Source organism: Triticum aestivum, chromosome 6B, assembly GCF_018294505.1.
Source record: "Triticum aestivum cultivar Chinese Spring chromosome 6B, IWGSC CS RefSeq v2.1, whole genome shotgun sequence".
In the NCBI taxonomy this organism is placed as follows: domain Eukaryota; kingdom Viridiplantae; phylum Streptophyta; class Magnoliopsida; order Poales; family Poaceae; genus Triticum; species Triticum aestivum.
The window spans coordinates 67,614,127-67,628,559 of record NC_057810.1 but is presented as its reverse complement, the minus strand read 5'-3'; the positions used below and the strand labels follow the sequence as shown (position 1 = coordinate 67,628,559).

Below are 14,433 nucleotides of genomic sequence, written 5' to 3'. Positions count from 1 at the left end.
ATGTACATGATACTATAGCAAGAGAAACAAAAGTTTTGATCCATTTGACCATTTCATACTTGAAGATGTGCTTGTGATCCCAGTATACTTAATTTTGATAACCTTGGTTAGTGGATCTTGTCCCTTATGCATGAAACAAGCCAGATCAAAGTCACACGGTCCCAACTTGTAGTAGTTTGCAGAATCAATCAGTTTTATTATTCAGATTCTCCAGTGCCACCACCACATGGTTGTGCAGTCTGGCACTACAATTAATTATATTTCTGGTTTCATACAACAAAGTCCAAATTTGTGCTCAAATTTTAAAATTGTCGACATCTATATCATCTAAGCATTTAAGGCAAAATAATAACAAAAAACATTTACTCTACAGAATTAACAATAATCTGAGCAAGACCTAATCCAAACTTGCCAGTGTGCAAAGTCTTTGTTCTTTTCCGTATATTAATTCCCAGAACACAAAGAACAACCAATGCTTTATATGTTTATTCCAAACTTCACCAAAAATAAGGTTGTACGAAAACATCAGAAAAAATAGGGTGGACACGGCACACAACAAAAACTCATTTCTTGCCAGATATGAAATTGTGGGTAACACGCTGACCCACTAACATGGATCTTGTTTCCATGGCCTAAACATGCCAGCTCCGATCAGCGAAGCTTTAACTTGTGATTCGCAAGGGTGCCCACCAAAGAAAACACCTGATTAAATACAGGCATTCCACAGCAAAATGCTATGTTAGCAATCCATTAAATAATGGCTTTGGTAAGCAATTATGCCAAGATCCACCATCAGACTAAACTGGACTGCTGGTTCTTGTTGCCAATTGCTGGAACATAATAATGTGATAGCCCATCTTAGGGACAGTAGACACATAAAACAATGTACTAAACATGAGACGACTTTAGGATTCCAATCTCTATGCTTGTGCTTAAAAAATCTCAAGGCATAGCAGACAGCATGTGGGAGATGTAATTGCATGATTCTTTGTGTCTACCAATCAAATGCTACTGCTTCTACATTTCTGTATAAATAGGCCTCAGCAGAGCGGTAGACGCATCAAACAAATAAGTGTTCCTTTCTTCAACTCTTCATCAACCACAGTATATACTGAGAAAAGCTTCAAGCTCAGATATGGCTTTCCACCAAAGATCCATAAGTTTGCCTTCTAGGCCTCATGTCAGTGAGACCCAAGTTGAGCAAGAGCTCCACAGCCTAGAAGCAAGCATCTCTTCCTCCAATTCCATCAGCATGATGTGCGATGGTCTCAGGAGTCTTGCAAGCATCTATGATGGTCTTGAAGAGATTGTTTGCCTACCAAGCCACCAAGTTTTCTCCTCCCAGCAGAGGAACATGTTGGATGGAGAAATGGAAGGTTCTCTAGAGCTGCTAGATCTCTGTAGCTCCATGCAAGATATCTTCGTCGAGATGAAGGCCATCATCCAAGAGCTGCAAGTGGCTCTAAGGAAAGGGGATGATGCAGCTGCTCAAGCCAGTATCCAATCTTACACCCGCTTGACGAAGAAGGCCAAGAATCATTTCAAGAAGAACACGAAGAAGACTCCTGCAGATTCCAGGATGTTCATGCTATTAACCAAGGGCAGAGAGATCTCCGCCTCTCTGCTGGAGGCCACAATCCATCTCTTGTCAAAGCAAATTGAAATGCCTAAACAGTCTCTTGTTTTCAAGGCATTTCACAAAAAGAAGGTACTTGTTTGCAAGGAGGAGCAATTGACGGGGTTAGAGTGCAGTATCGGAGATCTTGAGAGCGGAGTAGGACATCTGTTCAGGAAATTAGTCCAGAGCAGAGTTTCTCTACTCAACATCCTTAGCTCATAGATAGTCCCAAGTCACTCTTGACGACCTCCGATTGGCATCCGCCTTTTAAGGAATAGCTGATCTTCATACAATTTTCCCATGTGTATACACTATACAGTATAAATGTACATGATACTATAGAAATAGAAACAGAAACCAAAGTTTTGATCCATTGACCATTTCATCCTTGAAGATGTGTTTGTGATCCCAGTATAGTTTATTTTTATGCCCATGGTTAGTGGATCTTGTTCCTTATGTATGGAACATGCCAGATCAAAGTCACAAGGTCCCAACCTGTATTTAACAGAATCACTCCAACCTGTATTTAACAGAATCATTCAATTTTATTATCCAGATTCTCCATCACTACCACATGGCTGTGCAGTCTGGCACTAAAATTGAATATTTTTCTTGTTTCATACAACAGATTCCAAATTAGTGCACTCAAATTTAACATTTTTGACATCTATATCATTCAAGCATTGGAGGCGACAAAATAACAAACACATTTACTTTAATACCACAACTTTTTGCATGCTCTACGTATTAACAATAATCCGAGCGAGACCTGATCTAAACTTGCCAGTGCACAAACTTTTTGTTCGTTTCAATAAAATGATACTCAATACACAAACAACAATCGATGCTTTACATGCTTATTTCAAACTTCACCAAAAGAAAAAAGATGCTGATTTCGGAGTAGTAGTATGTTTAAAGAGGTAATAAGATTGTACAGAAACATTGCAAAAAATTAGGGTGGCCATGGGCACACATCAAAAATCTTATTTCAGTAATGGTTAGATACGAAATGGTCATGCTACTCACACGGTTGGTGGCTGGAAGCCTCAATCTGAAAAATTGGGGATAATATGCTGAACCCCTAACATGGATCTTGCTACCATGGCCTAAACATGCCAGCTCTGACCTCGAGGCTTTGACCTGTGATTTGCAAATGTGCCCACCAAGGAAAACATGTTATTAAATACAGGTACGCCACAGCTTAATGCTAGGTTAGCAACCCATAAAATAATGGCCTGAGCATGCAAGAAAGATCCACCATCAGACTAAACTGTGGTGCTGGTTCTTGCTGCCAATTGTTTGGACAGTAGCACAAAACAATGTACTAAACATGAAACGACTTTAGTGTTGCGATCTCTATGCGTCTGGCAGATCTCAAGGCATAGCAGACAGCATCTGGGAGATGTAATGGTGTGATTCTTCATGTCTACCAATCAACTGCTACTGCTTGTATATTTATGTATAAATAGGCCTGAGAAGAGCAGTAGACACATCAAACCAGAAGTGTTCTTTTCTGCTCCTCCTCTCTTCAACCACAATACAGAGAAAAGCTTCAAGCTCAGCTATGGCTTTCCACCAAAGATCGACAAGTTTGCCTTCTAGGCCTCACATCAGTGAGACCCAAGTTGAGCAAGAACTCCAGAGCCTAGAAGCAAGCATCTCTTCCTCCAGTTCCATCAGCATGATGTGCAATGGTCTCAGGAGTCTTGCAAACATCTATGATGGTCTTGAAGAGATTATTTGTCTACCAAGCCACCAACTTTGCTCCTCCCAGCAGAGGAGCATGGTGGATGGAGAGATGGGATGCTCCGTTGAGCTCTTAGATCTCTGCAGCACCATGCAAGAGACCTTCGCCGAGATGGTGGTCATCATCCAAGAGCTGCAACTGGCTCTAAGAAAAGGAGATGATGCGGCTGCTCAAGCCAAGATCCAGTCTTTTACTCGCTTGACGAAGAAGGCCAGGAAACACTTCAAGAAGACTGCCAAGAAGGCTGCATCGGACAAGATGGTCATGCTATTGACCAACGCAAGAGAGATCTGCATCTCTCTGCTGGAGTCCACACTCCATCTCTTGTCGAAGCAAATTGAAATGCCAAAGCAGTCTCTTGTCTGCAAGGCATTTTACAAGAAGAAGACCGTTGTTTGCGAGGAGGGACATTTGCAGGAGTTAGAGTGCAGCATCGGAGATCTTCAGGATGGAGCAGGAATTCTGTTCAGGAAATTAATCCAGAATAGAGTTTCTCTCTTAAACATTCTTAGCTCATAAATACTCCACATCACTCTACTCCCTGCGATTGGCATCCGCCTTTTTGAGGATGAGCCGATCTTGATACAGTTTTCCCATGTGTATAGTATACAGTACAAATGTACAGAAATTATAGAAACAAAGACAAGTTTTGATCCATATCAGATTTTGCGATACTGATAATAATCTCTTGGGGCTTTGTGATGAATATATGCATGACAAATGGCAATGTGTATGATGTCAATCCATCATGTATCTGTTAGGTTCTGTTAATTGGGTTTGTGTTACAGGTTACAGTTTTGTGGTAAATGATAACAACAATGATGTTAGACCTACCATAAAACTATTAGGTTATGGGCTGCATTACACCTACCATAAGGTTCATGATTAACCTTATTTTTTGGATCTCACTTATCATGCATGGGACACGCCAGCTCGAAGCCACATGGTTGATGGTTGTACTTGCACATAAATCAACTAGCCAGATTCACTTCATAGTTGCAAATGCTGCCTTCATATGCCCAATTAATATTTAGGCATATATCTACACATTTATTCAGATGATAAAGCTTGCATTTCTGATAAAATAATAAAACTAGTGATGATGGGTAGGTCAAGTGGAAAAACGGAATCTAAATGTTCTTAATAACGAACGATAATCCACATTCGCAAATGCAAAAAAATAGTATGATGGTATATTCAGCATAACTTTATTTGGTGTTTAATGGGAGATAAATATTGGATTGATCGTTATAGGTTTCTGAGATGGCATGTCTTACTTTTAGCACATTAACACCAAAAAATATCTCCTGTAATATGAAATATTTTGCCTCATCAAAGCTTTTGTCCATTGAGTCCTTACACCAGCAAGAGAGCAGGGATAGGATGAAGTCAATGACTCTTTACACCAGCAAGCACCAACCACCCTGGAGGTGCAGATGAGTTTACCACTAACAATTAAGACGCGGGTGTAGCATGCCAGCGGCAAAGCATGAAGAAGACTAGTCATCATGTAACACTGATGCACATGCATGATCAAGCTATCTGGATACCCAACACGAAAACTGTTCCTCGTGTGTGAGTTTGTCTCCAATGATTAAGACACTTTCGACAGGCCCATATACTCATTCATCGATGGGATGAAACGATAAAGATAACAGTAGAGCAGCATAAGCTTGCCTTGAAGATGGGTGACAAACTCTCAGGACTTAGACTGACAGGATTCCAGTTGTCTGTAGGTAGCAAAGGTGTGTAAGTTCTTCTACTTCTGCACTATATAAGAGGGTAGCAAAATGTGCGTGCTGAGGTAGACGCCATCCAAGAGCTGCACTTGGTTCTGAAAAGAGGAGACACTGAAGCTTTCAGGTCAATATTCAGTCATACACGGTACACCCAATTAGCAAAGAAAGCACATAAACAGTTCAGGTAGATCGGGAAGACGGTTACACCTGTTACTGAGGACCGAAGGGTGATCAGGCTACTTGTAACAGCAAAGAAAATTACAGTCTTGTTGCTTCAAATCTACACAGTGGCTCTTGTCAAAGCAACTTGTCGTCCGAAACATTGGCGGGTGTTCACTTTTCTCAACGCATTCCGTAGCTGAAGAGTAGCAATTGCGGGCACTTGAGTCAGACATTGTTGATCCGGGGAGCGGAGTTGACGTTCTGTTCAAGAAATTGATCTAGAACAGAGTTTTTCTGCTGAATACTCATAGCATATAGCTAGTTAGGTACATACTTAGATCCAATACCCTGTGATTGGCATCCGGTGTTTACAGGATCTATGTATAAAATGGAAAAATTACTCAACTCTGATGCTGTTCAGTTCATTGGTTTACATACATAGTTCAGACACGCTAGCCCGCTAACTCGAAGGCATGAGGTTGTTATGTTTTTTTTTCTGTTTGAGAACTATGAGGTCGTTATGTAATTCACATGAAATGTGCCTCAAACACATGCTCCTTGTAATAATATACTGGGGGTATCGCTCCCTATAATTAATAGAATACCAGTTGCAGAAGCAACTGAAATTTGCATATCAAGCAGATGCCACCAGATAAACATGTCCCTGGAACCTCCAAAGCTAAGCCAGCTGCTCCTTGTCTCTCGTCGTTTCACTACACTCATCGATCTCATGATCTTGATCTGAAACCAAACTACACGCTCGTGCAGATGAGTTTGTTGCTAATAATTCAGACATGACAGCCTGATGATAATATGCTGAACCCCTAACATGGATCTCGTGCAGTGGATCTTGCTCCCATGGCCTAAACATGCCACCTCCGACCTCGAGGCTTTGACCTGTGATTTCCAAATGTGCCCACCAAGGTATGTCACAGCTAAATGCTAGGTTAGCAACCCATAAAATAATGGCCTGAGCATGCAAGAAGGATCCACCATCAGACGAAACCACGCTGCTGGTTCTTGCTGCCAATTGTTTGGACAGTAGCACAAAACAATGTACTAAACATGAGACGACTTTAGTGTTGAGATTTCTATGCTCCTCACAGATCTCAAGGTATAGCAGGCAGCATCTGGGAGATGTAATGGCATGATTCTTCATGTCTAACAATCATATGCTACTGCTTGTACATTTATGTATAAATAGGCCTGAGCAGAGCAGTAGACACATCAAACCAAGAAGTATTCTTTTCTGCTCCTCCTCTCTTCAACCACAATACAGAGAAAAGCTTCAAGCTCAGATATGGCTTTCCACCAAAGATCGACAAGTTTGCCTTCTAGGCCTCACGTTAGTGAGACCCAAGTCGAGCAAGAGCTCCACAGCCTAGAAGCAAGCATCTCTTCCTCCAATTCCATCAGCACTATGTGCGATGGTCTCAGGAGTCTTGCAAACATCTACGATGGCCTTGAAGAGATTATTTGCCTACCAAGCCACCAAGCTTGCTCCTCCCAGCAGAGGAAGATGTTGGATGGAGAGATGGGATGCTCCGTTGAGCTCTTAGATCTCTGCAGCACCGTGCAGGAGACCTTTGCCGAGATGGTGGTCATCATCCAAGAGCTGCAAGTGACTCTAAGAAAAGGAGATGATGCAGCTGTTCAAGCCAAGATCCAATCTTTTACTCGCTTGGCGAAGAAGGCCAGGAAACATTTCAAGAAGACTTCCAAGAAGGCTGCATCCGACAAGATGGTCATGCTATTGACCAACGCAAGAGAGATCTGCATCTCTCTGTTGGAGTCCACACTACATCTCTTGTCGAAGCAAATTGAAATGCCAAAGCAGTCTCTTGTCTGCAAGGCATTTTACAAGAAGAAGGCCGTTGTTTGCGAGGAGGGACAATTGCAGGAGTTAGAGTGCAGCATCGGAGATCTTCAGGATGGAGCAGGAATTCTGTTCAGGAAATTAGTCCAGAACAGAGTTTCTCTATTAAACATTCTTAGCTCATAAATACTCCACATCACTCTACTCCCTGCGATTGGCATCCGCCTTTTTGAGGATGAGCCGATCTTGATACAGTTTTCCCATGTGTATAGTATACATTCCCATGTGTATAGCATACAGTACAAATGTACAGAAATTATAGAAACAAAGACCAAAGTTTTGATCGATCTCAGATTTTGCGATATTGATAATATTCTCTTGGGGCTTTGTGATGAATATTGGCATGACAAAAGGAAATGTGTATGATTTCAATCCATCATGTATTCGTTAGGTTCTGTTAATTAGGTTTGTGTTACAGGTTACTTTTTTGTGCTAATGATAGCAACAATGATGTTAGACCTACCATAAAACTGGTAGGTTATCGGTTGCATTACACCTACCATAAGATTCATGATTAGCCTTATTTTATGGATCTCACTTATCATGCATGGGACACGCCAGGTGGAAGCCACATGGTTGATGGTTGTACTTGCACATAAATCAACTAGCCAGATTCATCGTTGCAAATGGTGGCTTCATATGTTCAGTTAGTATTTAGGTATATATATACACATTTATTCAGATGATAAAGCTTGCATTTCTGATAAAATCATGGAACTGATCATGATGGGTAGGTCAAGTGGAAAAATGAAATCTAAATGTTCTTAGTAACAAACAATAACCCATATTCGCAAATGAAAAAATGAGTATGATGGTATCTTCAACATAATTTTATTTTGTATTTAATACTAGGAGATAAATATTGGATTGAGCATTATAGATTTCTGAGATGGCATGTCTTAATGTTAACACATCAACACCAAAAGGCATCTCCTGTAAAATGGAAATATTTTGCCTCATCAAAGCATGGTAGATATATAGACTTTGGTAATATATTTTGATCTCTTTCTTACCCCCTCTTACATTGTATAGGAGCGCCACAAAGGATGTAAGCAGAAGCAGATAGCACAGCCTGGAACAACGTGCTGATTAAATAAGTGATTCCTTACACCAGCAATCACCGACCGCCCTGGGGGTGCAGGTGAGTTTACCACTAACAATGAAGACACGGCTGTAGCAGCATGGCGAGGACAGTCATCGTGTAACGCTGATGCACATGCATGCATGATCAAGCTATCTGGATCGAACACGAAAATTGTTCCCCATACACCATTCATAGATGTATGAAACGATAAGATAACAGCAGTGCAGCATAAACTTGCCTTGAAGATGGGTGACAAACTCTCAGGACTTAGACTAACAGGATTCCGGTTGTCTGTAGGTAGCAAAGGTGTGTAAGTGCTTCTACTTCTGCACTATATACGAGGGTAGCAAAATGTGCGTGCTGAGGTAGACGCCATCCAAGAGCTGCACTTGGTTCTGAAAAGAGGAGACACTGAAGCTTTCAGGTCAATATTCAGTCATACACGGTACACCCAATTAGCAAAGAAAGCACATAAACAGTTCAGGTAGATCGGGAAGACGGTTACACCTGTTACTGAGGACCGAAGGGTGATCAGGCTACTTGTAACAGCAAAGAAAATTACAGTCTTGTTGCTTCAAATCTACACAGTGGCTCTTGTCAAAGCAACTTGTCGTCCGAAACATTGGCGGGTGTTCACTTTTCTCAACGCATTCCGTAGCTGAAGAGTAGCAATTGCGGGCACTTGAGTCAGACATTGTTGATCCGGGGAGCGGAGTTGACGTTCTGTTCAAGAAATTGATCTAGAACAGAGTTTTTCTGCTGAATACTCATAGCATATAGCTAGTTAGGTACATACTTAGATCCAATACCCTGTGATTGGCATCCGGTGTTTACAGGATCTATGTATAAAATGAAAAAATTACTCAACTCTGATGCTGTTCAGTTCATTGGTTTACAGACATAGTTCAGACACGCTAGCCCGCTAACTCGAAGGCATGAGGTTGTTATGTTTTTTTTTCTGTTTGAGAACTATGAGGTCGTTATGTAATTCACATGAAATGTGCCTCAAACACATGCTCCTTGTAATAATATACTGGGGGTATCGCTCCCTATAATTAATAGAATACCAGTTGCAGAAGCAACTGAAATTTGCATATCAAGCAGATGCCACCAGATAAACATGTCCCTGGAACCTCCAAAGCTAAGCCAGCTGCTCCTTGTCTCTCGTCGTTTCACTACACTCATCGATCTCATGATCTTGATCTGAAACCAAACTACACGCTCGTGCAGATGAGTTTGTTGCTAATAATTCAGACATGACAGCCTGATGATAATATGCTGAACCCCTAACATGGATCTCGTGCAGTGGATCTTGCTCCCATGGCCTAAACATGCCACCTCCGACCTCGAGGCTTTGACCTGTGATTTCCAAATGTGCCCACCAAGGTATGTCACAGCTAAATGCTAGGTTAGCAACCCATAAAATAATGGCCTGAGCATGCAAGAAGGATCCACCATCAGACGAAACCACGCTGCTGGTTCTTGCTGCCAATTGTTTGGACAGTAGCACAAAACAATGTACTAAACATGAGACGACTTTAGTGTTGAGATTTCTATGCTCCTCACAGATCTCAAGGTATAGCAGGCAGCATCTGGGAGATGTAATGGCATGATTCTTCATGTCTAACAATCATATGCTACTGCTTGTACATTTATGTATAAATAGGCCTGAGCAGAGCAGTAGACACATCAAACCAAGAAGTATTCTTTTCTGCTCCTCCTCTCTTCAACCACAATACAGAGAAAAGCTTCAAGCTCAGATATGGCTTTCCACCAAAGATCGACAAGTTTGCCTTCTAGGCCTCACGTTAGTGAGACCCAAGTCGAGCAAGAGCTCCACAGCCTAGAAGCAAGCATCTCTTCCTCCAATTCCATCAGCACTATGTGCGATGGTCTCAGGAGTCTTGCAAACATCTACGATGGCCTTGAAGAGATTATTTGCCTACCAAGCCACCAAGCTTGCTCCTCCCAGCAGAGGAAGATGTTGGATGGAGAGATGGGATGCTCCGTTGAGCTCTTAGATCTCTGCAGCACCGTGCAGGAGACCTTTGCCGAGATGGTGGTCATCATCCAAGAGCTGCAAGTGACTCTAAGAAAAGGAGATGATGCAGCTGTTCAAGCCAAGATCCAATCTTTTACTCGCTTGGCGAAGAAGGCCAGGAAACATTTCAAGAAGACTTCCAAGAAGGCTGCATCCGACAAGATGGTCATGCTATTGACCAACGCAAGAGAGATCTGCATCTCTCTGTTGGAGTCCACACTACATCTCTTGTCGAAGCAAATTGAAATGCCAAAGCAGTCTCTTGTCTGCAAGGCATTTTACAAGAAGAAGGCCGTTGTTTGCGAGGAGGGACAATTGCAGGAGTTAGAGTGCAGCATCGGAGATCTTCAGGATGGAGCAGGAATTCTGTTCAGGAAATTAGTCCAGAACAGAGTTTCTCTATTAAACATTCTTAGCTCATAAATACTCCACATCACTCTACTCCCTGCGATTGGCATCCGCCTTTTTGAGGATGAGCCGATCTTGATACAGTTTTCCCATGTGTATAGTATACATTCCCATGTGTATAGCATACAGTACAAATGTACAGAAATTATAGAAACAAAGACCAAAGTTTTGATCGATCTCAGATTTTGCGATATTGATAATATTCTCTTGGGGCTTTGTGATGAATATTGGCATGACAAAAGGAAATGTGTATGATTTCAATCCATCATGTATTCGTTAGGTTCTGTTAATTAGGTTTGTGTTACAGGTTACTTTTTTGTGCTAATGATAGCAACAATGATGTTAGACCTACCATAAAACTGGTAGGTTATCGGTTGCATTACACCTACCATAAGATTCATGATTAGCCTTATTTTATGGATCTCACTTATCATGCATGGGACACGCCAGGTGGAAGCCACATGGTTGATGGTTGTACTTGCACATAAATCAACTAGCCAGATTCATCGTTGCAAATGGTGGCTTCATATGTTCAGTTAGTATTTAGGTATATATATACACATTTATTCAGATGATAAAGCTTGCATTTCTGATAAAATCATGGAACTGATCATGATGGGTAGGTCAAGTGGAAAAATGAAATCTAAATGTTCTTAGTAACAAACAATAACCCATATTCGCAAATGAAAAAATGAGTATGATGGTATCTTCAACATAATTTTATTTTATATTTAATACTAGGAGATAAATATTGGATTGAGCATTATAGATTTCTGAGATGGCATGTCTTAATGTTAACACATCAACACCAAAAGGCATCTCCTGTAAAATGGAAATATTTTGCCTCATCAAAGCATGGTAGATATATAGACTTTGGTAATATATTTTGATCTCTTTCTTACCCCCTCTTACATTGTATAGGAGCGCCACAAAGGATGTAAGCAGAAGCAGATAGCACAGCCTGGAACAACGTGCTGATTAAATAAGTGATTCCTTACACCAGCAATCACCGACCGCCCTGGGGGTGCAGGTGAGTTTACCACTAACAATGAAGACACGGCTGTAGCAGCATGGCGAGGACAGTCATCGTGTAACGCTGATGCACATGCATGCATGATCAAGCTATCTGGATCGAACACGAAAATTGTTCCCCATACACCATTCATAGATGTATGAAACGATAAGATAACAGCAGCGCAGCATAAACTTGCCTTGAAGATGGGTGACAAACTCTCAGGACTTAGACTAACAGGATTCCGGTTGTCTGTAGGTAGCAAAGGTGTGTAAGTGCTTCTACTTCTGCACTATATACGAGGGTAGCAAAATGTGCGTGCTGAGGTAGACGCCATCCAAGAGCTGCACTTGGTTCTGAAAAGAGGAGACACTGAAGCTTTCAGGTCAATATTCAGTCATACACGGTACACCCAATTAGCAAAGAAAGCACATAAACAGTTCAGGTAGATCGGGAAGACGGTTACACCTGTTACTGAGGACCGAAGGGTGATCAGGCTACTTGTAACAGCAAAGAAAATTACAGTCTTGTTGCTTCAAATCTACACAGTGGCTCTTGTCAAAGCAACTTGTCGTCCGAAACATTGGCGGGTGTTCACTTTTCTCAACGCATTCCGTAGCTGAAGAGTAGCAATTGCGGGCACTTGAGTCAGACATTGTTGATCCGGGGAGCGGAGTTGACGTTCTGTTCAAGAAATTGATCTAGAACAGAGTTTTTCTGCTGAATACTCATAGCATATAGCTAGTTAGGTACATACTTAGATCCAATACCCTGTGATTGGCATCCGGTGTTTACAGGATCTATGTATAAAATGGAAAAATTACTCAACTCTGATGCTGTTCAGTTCATTGGTTTACATACATAGTTCAGACACGCTAGCCCGCTAACTCGAAGGCATGAGGTTGTTATGTTTTTTTTTCTGTTTGAGAACTATGAGGTCGTTATGTAATTCACATGAAATGTGCCTCAAACACATGCTCCTTGTAATAATATACTGGGGGTATCGCTCCCTATAATTAATAGAATACCAGTTGCAGAAGCAACTGAAATTTGCATATCAAGCAGATGCCACCAGATAAACATGTCCCTGGAACCTCCAAAGCTAAGCCAGCTGCTCCTTGTCTCTCGTCGTTTCACTACACTCATCGATCTCATGATCTTGATCTGAAACCAAACTACACGCTCGTGCAGATGAGTTTGTTGCTAATAATTCAGACATGACAGCCTGATGATAATATGCTGAACCCCTAACATGGATCTCGTGCAGTGGATCTTGCTCCCATGGCCTAAACATGCCACCTCCGACCTCGAGGCTTTGACCTGTGATTTCCAAATGTGCCCACCAAGGTATGTCACAGCTAAATGCTAGGTTAGCAACCCATAAAATAATGGCCTGAGCATGCAAGAAGGATCCACCATCAGACGAAACCACGCTGCTGGTTCTTGCTGCCAATTGTTTGGACAGTAGCACAAAACAATGTACTAAACATGAGACGACTTTAGTGTTGAGATTTCTATGCTCCTCACAGATCTCAAGGTATAGCAGGCAGCATCTGGGAGATGTAATGGCATGATTCTTCATGTCTAACAATCATATGCTACTGCTTGTACATTTATGTATAAATAGGCCTGAGCAGAGCAGTAGACACATCAAACCAAGAAGTATTCTTTTCTGCTCCTCCTCTCTTCAACCACAATACAGAGAAAAGCTTCAAGCTCAGATATGGCTTTCCACCAAAGATCGACAAGTTTGCCTTCTAGGCCTCACGTTAGTGAGACCCAAGTCGAGCAAGAGCTCCACAGCCTAGAAGCAAGCATCTCTTCCTCCAATTCCATCAGCACTATGTGCGATGGTCTCAGGAGTCTTGCAAACATCTACGATGGCCTTGAAGAGATTATTTGCCTACCAAGCCACCAAGCTTGCTCCTCCCAGCAGAGGAAGATGTTGGATGGAGAGATGGGATGCTCCGTTGAGCTCTTAGATCTCTGCAGCACCGTGCAGGAGACCTTTGCCGAGATGGTGGTCATCATCCAAGAGCTGCAAGTGACTCTAAGAAAAGGAGATGATGCAGCTGTTCAAGCCAAGATCCAATCTTTTACTCGCTTGGCGAAGAAGGCCAGGAAACATTTCAAGAAGACTTCCAAGAAGGCTGCATCCGACAAGATGGTCATGCTATTGACCAACGCAAGAGAGATCTGCATCTCTCTGTTGGAGTCCACACTACATCTCTTGTCGAAGCAAATTGAAATGCCAAAGCAGTCTCTTGTCTGCAAGGCATTTTACAAGAAGAAGGCCGTTGTTTGCGAGGAGGGACAATTGCAGGAGTTAGAGTGCAGCATCGGAGATCTTCAGGATGGAGCAGGAATTCTGTTCAGGAAATTAGTCCAGAACAGAGTTTCTCTATTAAACATTCTTACCTCATAAATACTCCACATCACTCTACTCCCTGCGATTGGCATCCGCCTTTTTGAGGATGAGCCGATCTTGATACAGTTTTCCCATGTGTATAGTATACATTCCCATGTGTATAGCATACAGTACAAATGTACAGAAATTATAGAAACAAAGACCAAAGTTTTGATCGATCTCAGATTTTGCGATATTGATAATATTCTCTTGGGGCTTTGTGATGAATATTGGCATGACAAAAGGAAATGTGTATGATTTCAATCCATCATGTATTCGTTAGGTTCTGTTAATTAGGTTTGTGTTACAGGTTACTTTTTTTGTGCTAATGATAGCAAC

The 14,433-nt window shown here is 41.8% G+C and overlaps 1 protein-coding gene and 2 long non-coding RNA genes across 3 annotated transcripts; all 3 read left to right on the top strand.

The window, feature by feature from the left end:
- The first annotated feature begins 1,090 nt into the window (after positions 1-1,090).
- On the top strand, positions 1,091-4,022 carry LOC123135831 (uncharacterized). The gene has a single exon (XM_044555060.1). The coding sequence runs from the start codon at positions 1,136-1,138 to the stop codon at positions 1,838-1,840; it is 705 nt and encodes a 234-aa protein (XP_044410995.1). The 5' UTR covers positions 1,091-1,135; the 3' UTR covers positions 1,841-4,022.
- Positions 4,023-7,526: 3,504 nt separating this feature from the next.
- On the top strand, positions 7,527-9,700 carry LOC123135833 (uncharacterized). The gene is made up of 3 exons (XR_006466269.1): positions 7,527-7,800; positions 8,175-8,423; positions 8,524-9,700. It is a non-coding gene; the product is annotated as an uncharacterized lncRNA (long non-coding RNA).
- Positions 9,701-11,600: 1,900 nt separating this feature from the next.
- On the top strand, positions 11,601-12,744 carry LOC123135832 (uncharacterized). The gene is made up of 2 exons (XR_006466267.1): positions 11,601-11,845; positions 11,946-12,744. It is a non-coding gene; the product is annotated as an uncharacterized lncRNA (long non-coding RNA).
- The last annotated feature ends 1,689 nt before the right edge of the window (positions 12,745-14,433 follow it).

Excerpts from the sequence above, each read along its gene's own strand:
- LOC123135831 (XM_044555060.1), top strand. The coding sequence starts at position 1,136 with ATGGCTTTCCACCAAAGATCCATAAGTTTGCCTTCTAGGCCTCATGTC.